The 12,986-nt window shown below is 46.2% G+C and overlaps 1 protein-coding gene across 1 annotated transcript in view; it reads right to left on the minus strand.

Annotated features, from left to right (window-relative positions):
* Positions 1 to 898: 898 nt before the first annotated feature.
* Positions 899 to 12,986, minus strand: part of ZDHHC9 (zinc finger DHHC-type palmitoyltransferase 9) — a 36,420-nt gene continuing 24,332 nt past the window's right edge. Inside the window, exons 4-10 of the mRNA XM_069074050.1 lie at positions 11,337 to 11,495; positions 8,810 to 8,947; positions 7,951 to 7,999; positions 6,941 to 7,043; positions 5,557 to 5,660; positions 3,905 to 4,001; positions 899 to 2,455 (exon numbers count right to left, since the gene is read on the minus strand). Of these exons, the coding sequence (XP_068930151.1) occupies positions 2,315 to 2,455; positions 3,905 to 4,001; positions 5,557 to 5,660; positions 6,941 to 7,043; positions 7,951 to 7,999; positions 8,810 to 8,947; positions 11,337 to 11,495 (791 nt within the window). The 3' untranslated portion in view covers positions 899 to 2,314. The remainder of the gene's footprint in view (positions 2,456 to 3,904; positions 4,002 to 5,556; positions 5,661 to 6,940; positions 7,044 to 7,950; positions 8,000 to 8,809; positions 8,948 to 11,336; positions 11,496 to 12,986) is intronic.

The following is a 12,986-nucleotide window of genomic DNA, read 5'->3' on the forward strand; positions in this document are numbered from 1 at the left end:
AACTCCCCATTCTTCCCCTTCCTGTCAGAAAGAGAAATCTAGCAAATCATAGAGGTTTGTGAGATGACCAAACCACCTTTTCACAGTAGGAAGGGAATGGGATGGGGTGAACTGAGGCCAGACCAGAGAATAACATGGAAGATAGGGTAAGTCCTATAGGCAGTACCTTCTAGGACTCTTGTCAGGCAGAAAGAGATCGGGGCAAGGTTTCAGAGAACCTGGAGTCAAGCTCTAGGGAAGAACGTTCTGAGCTGTGACCCTTGGCAACAAAGCTGTGAAGGCTAAGGCCTCTCCAGGCTTTAGTTTCCCCAGCTGTAGATGAGAGGAGGAGACTCCAAAGACTTAGTCTTTTTAAGTAAATGCAGGCTTCTCTTTCTTGACAACTACTAACAAGTTTCCAAAGGAAGGCCCTGATAGGCCTATTTTAATGAATGCCTAAGAGTACTTGTCATTAGGAGCCTCCACTACATATAGGAAACATCCTTAATGACATATTGGAGACGCACTGTTGTGACTTCCAAGCTGGAAGAGAACTTCGAGATCATCTTGTCCATCCCACCCCATTTTCCTGAGACTCACAGAAATGAAATGACTTCTCCTCCTCCATAGATCAAACATATCCCCTGCCTCCTGGTTCTCCCTACAAAATCTCTCTAAAACCCTTTCTTCCTGGGCAATGGTTAAGGAAAACTGGCTCACAGCTAGGTGAGCAGCTGAGCATCCCTGTGATGGTGGTCAGTCATCTTCCCCTATAACGGCCCCCACGATGCAAATGTAGGCCTGGCCCCCCACGAGGCAAATGTAGGCCTGGGCAGGAGCTTTTGCACAAGCAGCTCCTGGAACCCACCCCAACACACTCGAGCACCACACACAACCCCAGCCCCGCAGTCGGTTTAGAATGGAAGGAAGCAGGCAGTTTGCATCAACACAGTTTAATCACCTTCAAACAGATAAAAAGCCCTGGTTAACCCTCTCCCCACTAAAGTCATCTCCACAGGACCCCAGTTTAGAAAGGGAGGGGAGAACATAGACTCTCTCAGAAACACAGCTGCATTTGATACACAAATCCTTATCCCTGAAGCGCAGCTGAGGGCTGGAGAAAACTGGTCCCCCAAATGCTGGACGGGGGACCCAGCCCACCACCGGGGGTGGGGGGTAGGGGTGGGGATCATCCTGGGCCTCTGCACTTACAGAGACCAGCAGAAGTGCTATGAGAGTTAGCCCTAAGGGAAGAGGGCGAAGGAGGGAAACACTGGCCAAGGCCTGTGAGTTAACCCGCGGGAGGTTCCCCCTTCTCACCCGGCTCTGAAGCCATTCCTTTGTGCCTCAATTTAGTCATTTGTGCACTTGAGACCACTGGAGGCCTCATGGACTGAACTTGAAGTTGGGGAGGGGGGCAAAAGGGGTAGCAAACCCCTCGCAGAAAAGGAGGCACCAAAGTGCAGACTTTTTAGCTGTTGTTACTGCCCTCATATGGAGCAAGAGTCTGAAAAGGATATTAGAAAAGGGGGGAGAAAGAGACAGAGAGAAACGAGAGATAAAGAGAGAGACAGAGAGATAAAGAGAGAGACAGAGAGAACAGTGGGGGCGCAGCTATTGGCATCACACAATTGTTTACTGAGGGTGGCACAGACATTACAAAGTTTTGGGTTGGGCTATGAAAACTGCAAATTTTTAACTCACTAACTATTCCTACTAACTTCTATCTAATTGAAAAAGAAGGGGGTCAGAGAGGTAGAGAATGGGGAGGGAGACTGAAGAAGGAAACTACATTAATAAATACAAGTGTCCAGATAGAAGGATCCCACCCCACAGGCATGAACTGGCATGGCACCAATGGCACTAAGACTCTGCCAGTCACAGCTCTGCCCCATCCCCATTCCTCTCCTCCATCTAGGGGCAGAAATAGGGCTCAAATCACTTCCATTTGGGCCCTTTGGGGATTCAATGAACAGAAGCCTATGAGGCTATCTCTGGTGCAGGGACAAGTAATGGGACGTCAACGACTTTCCCTATTTCCCTTAGCAGAGCCAGAGAAGTGACCCTAAGGGAACTCTTGAGGCCAAGGCCCTTGAAACCCAAGTTTCAAGCTACTAGAAATAATGGACATCACTCTGCTACTTCCTGGAGTGCAGGACAAATAGCTTGTATAGAGAATATTCCAATGCAGAATTGAGTGAACAGAGACCAAAGAAATGGCAAAAGGGATGGTTCACTTGCCCTCTGTCTCAAGGTTGTCTTCTCCCCCTCAATCACTCTCTGCTCTCATTAAAGAAAAACACAGGTCTCTCTCTCTCTCTGCTGTGCAGAGAAGCTACTTCTCAGCTCCAGAGGCCTCCTGGGGAGTCTCTGGGGACTCTGGACCCTGCTGGGCCAGAACACTGGACTGCATCTCCTCAGGAGCACAGGCTTTCAGGGGCAGTTCATTCGAGCTCAATGGCTCTGTGGGGACCACCTGAGGGAGAAAAGAAAACAAACAGACTGAAATCAAAGTTACCTTCAAATTCAGATCAGGAATGAATACGTGCACCACCCTTGACTTCCAAATCTGGTCATGGGACCTTAGAGACCATCTGAGTCCAGCATCTTTGTTTTCTTTTATTATTACTATACTTGTAACCTTTATAACAAAACCAAAGAAAACGACACTCAAACCAAACACTGGGTAAAACACTTGCTATTTTACAGAGGAGGAAAACTGAGGCCCAGACAGGCCCTTGCACTGGTGTAAAAGATGAATCAGAAGGAGAAAGCACGTGCAAGGAGACCCAGTGGAAAGCTAGCATAATAGTCCAGATGAGGATCTAAGTGAGGACAGGTGTGGTGTGGGTGAGAGAAGGGGACAGACGGGAGACATGGAAGGAGAATCAATGAGACTTGACAATTCATTGGCTATGCAGGGTATGATGCCAAGGTCTCAAATCTGGGTGCCTGCCTTCAAGAGAGATAAAGTTTGGAAGGGGGTGAGTTTGGGAGAAAAGATAAGAGTTCTGTTTCGGACAGGTTAACTGTGAGATACCTATGTGACAAAAATATTTAACAGGCAACCCATGTAGAAGACAGGAACTCAGGAGACTACCAATGACTTTAGGGACTGTTCTACAACTTCCTGTCTTTTTTTTTAGGCAACGGGGGTTGACTTGCCCAGGGTCACACAGCTAGTAAGTGTCTGAGGCTGGATTTGAACTCAGGTCCTCCTGACTACAAGGCAGTGTTCTATGTACTGAGCCACGTAGCTGCCCCTACAACTTTTAGCCTTAAGAGAGTTTCCTGGGGCATTGAGAGGTTAAATGGCTTGCCCAGGGTTATGAAGCCAGGAAGTCGAGGGGGAAGAATCAATCCAGGTGCCTCCTGACAAGTCAGACACTCTTCCCACTACACCATACTGCTGTGGGGAGGGGGGGAGACAGAGACAGAGAGACAGAGACAGAGAGAGAGAGAGAGACAGGAGCACATCTATCAGAGTGGCTATCACCACAGAAGGGAGTAAAAAAGGATGATGTGGGAAAACAAGTCTTAAGGCACTAGACCTGAGTTCAATTGCCAGCTCTGATACCGGTTATGTGACCTGGGCTTCCTCTTTTCCCATTTTGGACCTCAGTTTCCTCATCTGTATAATGAAAATACTTGCATTTTCAGGCAATTATGTGACTACAAACACTGATACTAAGGTGTCAAGATAGCTGTTAAAGCTATAAAGAGAGATGACCCCAAAAGGAATTTTCACCTCTGATATTCATTCTTCCCTATTGGCATTATGAGAAATTATTTTTCTGCAGGAAAACTAAACACTCTCATACCAACCACCTCACTAGCTTGCTGTATCACATTATAACAAGCCTTCAAAGTGCTGGAGAAATGGAAGCTGTTCTTTTATCTGATGGGGAAGACTTAGAACACTTACTGGGCTCTGTGGAAATGGGCTGCTGCTGGCCTCTTGAGTGCTTGAGGGTCGGCTTCCACTTTCTTCCAGTGGCAATATGCCCCGTCGATCCAGCACACTGTGGAGAGGCCATGATGGAAGAGAGGCCATGATGACTCCATTCTCTGTCCCCCCGACCTTTGGCTAACAAGGCCTACCTAGCCTTAATTTAAGGCCTCTTCCTTCCCTCTGATGGGAAAGATTTTTCCCCAAGAAGGGCAGGCTCAGGTTCCTGAGGTTCTGAAATGTTTCCCACTTTCATCAGCAACCTTGTTTGCATGTGGGAGGGTAGGGGGTGATGAGACATTTGCTGGACAGTGAAGAGGTCACCTAGATGACACTAGGTATCACTGAAGTACAAACCCTCCTATTAGACGAAAGGTACATAAGAGACGCTGGTATATAACAGCATGGGCTGGTAAGCAACGGCATGGGAACTCAAGCCCAATTCTTCAGACTCTGAATCCAGAGTTCTCTGAAATGGGAGCCCCCACCCAGTCCACCACAGGTTCCTTGTAGCCCAGGATCCATTCCTGGAAACAAGCACCAAGGGCCAGTTTAGGGGTAGTCTGGGGCTCATAAGATCACAGACTTGGACCTTCAGACTAACCTCAGAAACCAACTACTCCAACATCCTCCCTTTACAAAGGAGGAAAAACAAACTCCAAGAAAGGAAAAAAGCCACCCAAGGTCCCAGAGCCAGGAAGTTACAGAGCCAGGACCACCTCCGGTGCCCACTGTATCATCTTTGCCATAAGTTTTAGAGAGGAGGAGTCACCATTTGGGGCAATCTTGTTTTCCCTAATACTCCATCATGGGGCTGTTACCCATGGCCTTAGCTCTACCAGGGAGGGGAATTGTTTCAGCCTAGGAAGTAAAGCCCTACAGTTTACTCAACACTATGGAAAGTAGGACTTACTTTTGTTGATCTCACCTAACCTTTGGTACTTCCTCGGGCTCTGAGGCTGGCTACCCTCCACTTGGGGGACAAGTTCACATTTCCCTCTCTCCTCCCTCTGATTTCAGCCTTTATCTTGTCATACTTTCCACACTATAAGGTCTAGTTCAGGCCAACCTGGATTTGAAATCAACAGTCACCTGTGGAGGCCAGGCCCCCTCCCCAACCTGGGCAAGGTCAGCTGGACTTTAAAGCCGGGGTTCAGAACCTAGAGTCAGTGAACTTTTCAAAAAGATATAGGTGGATAACTCTGTTTAAATATAACTAGTCTCCTCTGTCATTCTCCATACTTTTTTATGCATTTACAACCATGATTCTGAAAAAGCTCATCCACAGGTTTCACAAGACTGCCTGCTAAAGGGGGCCAGGGCACAGGAAAGATGGAAGCAACCCAGATCAGAAAACGCTAGCACTTAAGCCTTCTCTGGGACAAGTCACTTATTGGAGTTTCCCTTTCTCTAGCTGTAGAGGAGGGAATAGTATCTGCAATCCCTCCCTCCTAACCTCATTTCAAGAAAAGTGTTTGATAAAACCTCCAAGTTCTATAGAAAGGGGAGCTGATATATGGTCCTCACACTGTGAGAATGGCAAGATTTGGTCAAAAGAGACCCCCCCCCAGAAGTCAGCAGAGGGTACAGGCTAAAACAGGGCCTAGTCCTACCCACCCCAGTCATACCTGGGAGGCAAGGGGCCACACAGCACCTCACAGCAGTTCTTTAGGATGTTGCCATGACTGTATGGGTTCTGTACTCGGTTCTTCCCGGTCCAGGAACCTTTAATCTGGAAGACAAGGGCAAAGGCTCCTTCTGCCAAATCTAGCAGCCCCAGAGTGGCCTCTGAGGGCCTTCCTGTTCAGCTGAGTGCTAACCCAGAGTCCCATCTCTTAAGCTTCCTCCATCTTCATTCCCTCTGGACTCTTTGCCCCAACAATAAAAACCCACTTCCTTTCCATATATTCAAACAACACTCACCCCAATGTGCCTTGGTGCACAATTCAACAAATGTATTAAGCACCTATTTCTTGTACTGTTTTCCCCTCAATACAGAGTGGTGTGGTGCACATAGTAGGTGCTTAAGTGTCCACCGAACTGGATAATCCATCCTTTTCGTCCCCTAGCACCTAGCAAAGTTTAGACAATTAAAAACTATTTATTAAGCACCTAATGTATGCAAAGTGCTGTGCTCAGTGCTAGGGGTATGTCTGAGCACATGAACACAAGTACATGTGTGCATGTGCGTGTATGTGCATGTGTGTGTGTGATGATTAGATGACAGAGGGTCCCTGCCTTCATGGAGGGGACACAACACACAGATAACTCTAATATTATGCTGTACGATATCACACACGCCATCCTCCTCCTCCACCTAGCTGCCAATTCACACCCATTCCCCTTCTTCCAAAGTAAGCTTTTTGTGTTTAGCCGCAAGCCCTCGCTCTGCCCTTACGGGAATTCCCCTTCACTTGGTGGCTTCATGTTTCTCTGTATACAGATATGTCATTTCCCATGGGGTTCTCTTCAAACCTGGATTATCAGCTCCTTGAAGGAAAGGCCTTTCCCTCCCTCCTATTTCCTTTGGGCCTGTGCTCCCTACAGCCTAGCACTGCTGAGGTCATTCTTTTTATGGTGCTGTCAGCCCTAAGGACTTCATTGTCCCCCATACACAAAAGGCTTAAGCAAATATTTGCCGAACTGGGGACTGCAAGCCCAGGGCAGCCCCCTCCAGGATCTCTCAACCCAAATCTTTTCTAATGGGGAATGGCTTCTCTGTCACTCAGTTGCCAAGTCTACAGATTAAGAATAGATTCTAAACACTCTAGTTTCCCCATCGTTACTCATTACAGCTTGATGCCCTATCTGAACCTGCTTGTACTTTCAAATATATTTAACAACTCCAGGTAAGGCACTGTTCAAGGTTTCCCTGTCTCCCTTTCTCCAAGACTAGGATTCCTCCAGAGTCCACCGATGCATGTAAAGTCCCAATTTGCTGTTGGGTTGAGAGAAAAGAGGCCCTGAGGCAGAGGGAGGAGTAGGGCATGAAGCAGGGAGGCCTTGACTCACATCTTCATTCGTTGTCTGGTTGAGGGCCACGAGGAACGTATGGAATCCTGTCAACCCCACAACAGACCAGAGGGTGAAGAAGCAGATGAGTACTTCCAGCACAGTTAGCCCAAGTTAAGGAACATAGAAGAGTATTGAACCTAGCTAGAGGAGACAAGCAACGTTATCTAGTCCCAAGCCCATAGAGCCAAAAAGGATCACTGAGACTTAGGCCAATTCCCTTGTTTTACAAGTGTGAAAATGTAAGGTACCAAGAGAGGAGAGTGACTTATCCAAGGCCACAAAGCAAGTAGTAGAACCAGAATTTGAATGCAGGTCCTCTGACTCCATGCCAGGGGATAAGCTACATTATGAGAAGCCTTCAAAGGCATCTAACAAAAATGCTAGAGATTTGCTCTGCAAACATTTTCATTTTTAATAAATTTGAAGCAAAAGAAGCCAAGAATCGAACCCAGTTTCTAACTCCAAATCCAAGACTCTTTCCACTATACTTTGCTACCTTTTAGCTACATCTTTTTAAAAAGATATTCAGAAAGGGAAAAAAAGCAAGGTAAATAAAGCCAAGCGGCTCCCAAAAGGGCACAAGACAAACGGAAAGACAAATACCTTTCCCTACAGCTTCCCGTTCCTTTCCTGTGGCTTGTGTTCCACGCAATTGTTAGACATTTGGACTGATCATAACCACTGGTCCCCCTCTGAATCCACTTTTAGACAGAGACATTAGTGTAGTGAAAAGGAACATTCAATTTGGGCTGGCTATGATAATTCTTAGTTGACCTTGACCTAGTGACTTCCCTTCTCTAGGTCTCCTTCTGGAAAATGAAGGGGGTTAATGTAGAAGGTAAGGTTTCTCTCAGTTCTGACACTCTTTGTTTTGGTCAGCTCTACCCCTGTCATTTGGCCTTGGAAACCCCCAAAAGGGTCCAAGACTGAGGAATATGATGATAAGGAGTGAGAGGGAACCAAGTGGGAAGGGACAAAAAGAGAAAGTCTTTCCAAGGCAAGGATATGTCCCAGGAGTTTCTTTCAATGTCTCCAGGAAGCCAATTTTCAAGGACTCTGTGGGAAAGAAGTAGAGAGAAAAGCTAGTGATCTTGTTAAGAAAGGCAGCGTACCCATCACCTTCTGGGTATCCTTCTCCTCTTTCTTTGGTCACATGGCTCTGACAGGTGAAGGCCCCTTCATTCTGGCCTCTCTACAGGTCAATGTTTCCCATTCCTTTTCCTGGACCCAGCCATGGAAGCAAAATCCAACCTCTGTGCCATCTTCCTTTTCTCTACCCAGATGAGCCCCACAGCTCATATGTATGTGTAAAGGACTAGGCATAGGATGTAGGGAGACTAAGCAACCTTGGTCTCTCTGTAACAGACCTCAGAAATGTCCCCTGAAGGTGGCCTAATTGCCAAAGGCTCCCCTAAGGGTAAGACTATGCAGGAAGTAAAAATGATAGGCCAGGGAGTGAAAAAATCTTAACTGTGATCATAAGGTCGGAAGGAACCTGAATGGCTAGCCAGCCCTGCCCTCTCATTTTACTGATGTGGAAACTGAAGCCAACAGAGGTTAAGTGACTTGCCCAAGGTCACTTCCAGCAAAATTGGGATTTGAATCCAGACATTATAACTCTAAGTCCAGGGCTCTTTCTAATATACTAAGCTACTAAGGTGGTTTTATCACAGTGGTGTGACCTCATAGTTGGCCTCAGCAAAGACTCGTTTGACATGAATAAGGCTGAGGAGACCCCTGTCATTCCCAGTAATTCCCATCTCCACCAAATTCAGAGAGCCAGCTATAGTGATATCCTGTCCCAGACCTCCAAGGTTAACTTCAGCTCCCTGAATATTCCAAATGTTCATCTCATTCTTTACTCACTGAGGGCCACGTAGACTATGTTGAAGGTGAAGACATAGATGGTGAGGAGGGAGAGAGAAAGAATGAAGAGGTAGAAGTAGCGGTAGTTCCTCTTGCCGACACAATTTCCGACCCAGGGACAATGGTGGTCAAAGCGTTCTGGGAAGGGCAGAAGGAAAGGGAGCTCAGGACCAAAAACTCTGCAAACACTACCCCCACCCCATCCCTGCCTGACACATATCCCCAACTGAGAGACTCTCATTATTTTAGCTCATTCTTCATAGATTAAGCTATACAATCTAGTAATTCCAGTTAAATAAGAATTAACGTTAGGACTTCAGTCAATCATGTGTAGTGCTTTATAATTTGATAAAACCTTTTATATTTCATAAAAACTTTCATCATGTCAGCTGACCCTCATAACAGCTCTAGGAGATAAGTAGGGTGAATAATCTCATCCCTACTTACAAAGGAGGAAACTGAGATGAGGAGAATGCAAATAGCATCTGCAAATTATGGGCTGATCGACAAATAATTCTCTTAAATATGCAACCATGAGAATCATCATTCATCTAGACTAAATGGCCACAGTACAGTACAGCTCAGTGTGTGTGTGTGTGTGTGTGTGTGTGTGTGTGTGTGTGTGTGTGTGTGTGTGTGTGTGTGTGTGTGTGTGTGTGTGTGTGTGTGTAGTGTGGTGGTAAATGGGGATGTCTTCAGAATCAACAATTTGCAACAAAAGCAACTCCCATTTGTGGAGTGTTCCAATATACTACACGAACACACATTCACAAGCTGCCTTTAAGGTCTGAGGGATTTGGAGTTGGAATGGGCTTTAAAGATTACCTAATCCAACACTCTCATTTTACAAAAAAGGAAACTGAGACTTGTCCAAATTGATACTGATGTTGGGGGCCCAGGAGAAATCACATTAAGCAACTTGGAAAGCAGTTTGGTGCAGTGGAAGGCCATGGAACTCAGACCCAGACAGTCCAGGCTCTAAGTCCACCTCTGCTGCTGAAGAGCTTTGTAAGCACAAGCAAATCATTTCCCCCATCCACGTCCTAGGTTTCTTGTTCTCCCTATCTCCAGAAGCTGTTGTGTTAGAGCAAGGGAGGGTGTGTATCACCAGCACAGGGAACAGGATTTGTCTTGCAATATTCGGATAGGTCACATTTCCAGCACTGTACCAAGCATCTTGTAGCCATTATCTTATTTGACCCTCCCCATTCCCTCACCAGAAAGTAGATAGTGCAAATATTATTACCCCCATTTTACAGATGAGCAAACTAAGGCTCAGAGAACAGAAGGGACTTGAGCAATCCAGCTTACAGAGCTGGAAGTGTCAGAGATGGCCTTTGCACTCTGTCATGTTACCCACAGATTACAGGTTTGGGTTACAAGTGTACTCTGAACTTGTATGAAAATAGAAAACCTGACATATAAAATTCTGGGTTGATACAAGAAATAAGCAGAGGAAGGAAGGCTCTTTCTTTTACCAAAAAGGATTCATTATAGCCCTCCATTAAATGATGTCATTCCTGGAAGATTTGAATTAGGGTTTAGTATACATGTTAACTTTTCCCACCTACTAAAAGCAGGGTCCTATGGCCCACCCAACTTTGGTGCAAACACCTGGGGAGTAAGAGGAAAGTAATGGTGCCCAGGGATGCCATGTGGGCTCTCAGCAATAAAAGGGATTTAACCAAAGTGCATCTAGACAGAGGGAGGACTGGAACTGTGGGCACTACCTTCTGCAGAGCTAGCCATGGCAGAGTGGGCAGGCCTTCTCAGGTGCAGAAACACAATGCACAGCTGCCAGCCGGTAAAGCCTGGCATTACTGCCCTCCAGTGGACAAAGGCTTTCATACCCCTATGTCTTTAAACAAATACAGTTCAAGAAAAATACAGATTTACACAACTGGTCAATCAGGGAAAGAGTCTTCACTCTCCCTAAGAATTCACATAACCAGATACCTCTCCCCAGGCAGAGCTGAAGAAGCCAGGCACCTCCCAGAAGCTTGTTCATCAGAGGATCTGGGGCGTGCAAAGAGCCCTGGCTTTGGAGTCCACTGCGTTTCATTCCTGGCTCTGCCACATGTTACTGTGGGATCATAGCCAGGTCCCTTGCCCAATCTGGGCTTTCTCAGTTTCTTGCAAAATGAGAAGGTTATACTAGACCCTGAAGGGATTATTAACTTGCGACCTACCAATTCTCTAGGACCCTGTGAACTTGAATGAGGGGAAAATTGACTTCCTTATTTTTATTAATCTCTAATTGAAATTGAGCATTTCCTTCAATTATGAATTTTTAAAAAACATTTTCTGAGGAGTCCAAAGACTTCACCAGAATGCCAAACACAGAAAGGTTAAGAACTCTTGGAGAAGCCAGTCTCTAAAATTTCAACTAGCTCTAAAATTGTCACCTTATTACATAAAGTGAGGCTGATGGATCCTCCTAAGAAGCGCTGTCTCTCAGCACCCAAACACTTCCACCCACCCCTGGGATCAAGCTGGCCAGGGTAACCCCTCAAAATGTTCTGCTTACCCACACAATTGTCACAGATGCTGCAGTGGGAGGCCCGGGGGGGCCTGAAGATCTTGCATGTATAACAATACTTTAGTTTCACGATCTGGTTGTTGATCTGGAAATTCTTGATTCGAGGGGGTGGACGCTGACCCTGTGGCACCGTGCCATTGGTTGCCTCTGAAAGACAAGATCCAATCCAGATCATAGGTGGCTGACAGAAGTGCAGTGGTCCTTGACACCTTCCTGACAGTAATTACCAAGTTCAATCAAAAGAGAGATGAGCTGCTCTGGCACATTCCCCCAAACCCCAAATCAGTATTTCTCAACCTGGGTTTTCAACACCTGGAATGCATCAAGTGATCCCAGGGGATTTCATCAAATAATTCTCAAAACAATTCATTCCAATCCGCTATGGTTTAAAAAATAATTGCCACCTTTTGACCAAGAGATACCACTGCTAGGCTATAGACCAGAAATCAATGAAAAAGGAAAAGGTCCTCTATGCACACAAATATTTATAGCCGCTCTTTTTTGTGGTAGCAAAAAACTAGAAACTAAGGAGGTAGCCATCAACTGGGGAATGACTGAACTAGTTATGTTATATCAATGTGATGGAATACCATTGTGCAGACTGTAAGAAATGACAAAGGGGACAGTTTCAGAGAAACCTGGGAAGACTGAGAGGTATACTTAAAGCACACAGCCTGTTCTGGCTTAACGTAACCTCCCCCATCCCCTCTCGGGGGCTCCTCATGGCTCTGCCCCATCTGCACCTCTGTGGCCTCTCCTATGACACCCCCAACCCCACCTGGGGTAGCTTTAGTGCCTGAAGTGTAGGACCTCTAACTCGGGGCTGCCAGCTGGGGTTAGGGATGGCTCTACCTGGGCCCGAATCAGCCAGAGAGCTGAATTTACATAATACAAACTTCCATAAAGTGAGAACTGTCTGTACTTAAGACTTTGTAACCAAAGCAGAGCAAAGAGAGTAGAATCAGAGGAACAATATATACCATCCCTTCAACTTTGTAAAAACAAACACTTTTGAAAAGCTTAAGAAAGAACTCTGACCAAGGCAACGACTGAAACATGATCTCCAGAGGCCAAGGGTGAAGCTGACAGAGGGGGAAGGGGAACTCTTTGGGGGCATTTGCTTTGCTCGGCTATGCCTCCTTGTTGTTAGAAATTTGGTTTTCTTTTCCTTTCTTTTTTTTGATGGGAGATGGGGAATCATTGTTATCTCCAAGGTACCTTCCTGCTCTAACAGTCTGGGATCCTTCGGGGATGGCATGTGGCAACTCTTTTTAAAAATCCATTTTTAGGGGTGGCTAGGTGGCACAGTGAGTAAAGCGCCAGCCCTGGAGTCAGGAGGACCCGAGTTTGGTTCCGGCCTCAGACACTTAACACCCACATAAAAAAACTAGCCATGTAACCTTGGGCAAGTTACTTAACCCCAATTGCCCTCCAAAAAGCAAAAAAACATCCAATTTTATTGCTATCTTTTAATATCACCTACTGTTTCCCCCTCTATCCCTCCTCCAATCAGATTTATTCAGGGACTTGCCCAAGATGACAGAGGTAACAAAGAGCAGCGCCCTGATTCCAGCCCAGGTCTGCCTGCTGGCCCTCACCCATCACTGTCCATGCACAGTCTGCTGCCTCCCAGAAACA

This window comes from Petaurus breviceps, unplaced genomic scaffold, assembly GCF_028583685.1.
Source record: "Petaurus breviceps papuanus isolate PSGF00001 unplaced genomic scaffold, PetGlider_PUasm1.0 90881, whole genome shotgun sequence".
NCBI classification, from domain to species: domain Eukaryota; kingdom Metazoa; phylum Chordata; class Mammalia; order Diprotodontia; family Petauridae; genus Petaurus; species Petaurus breviceps.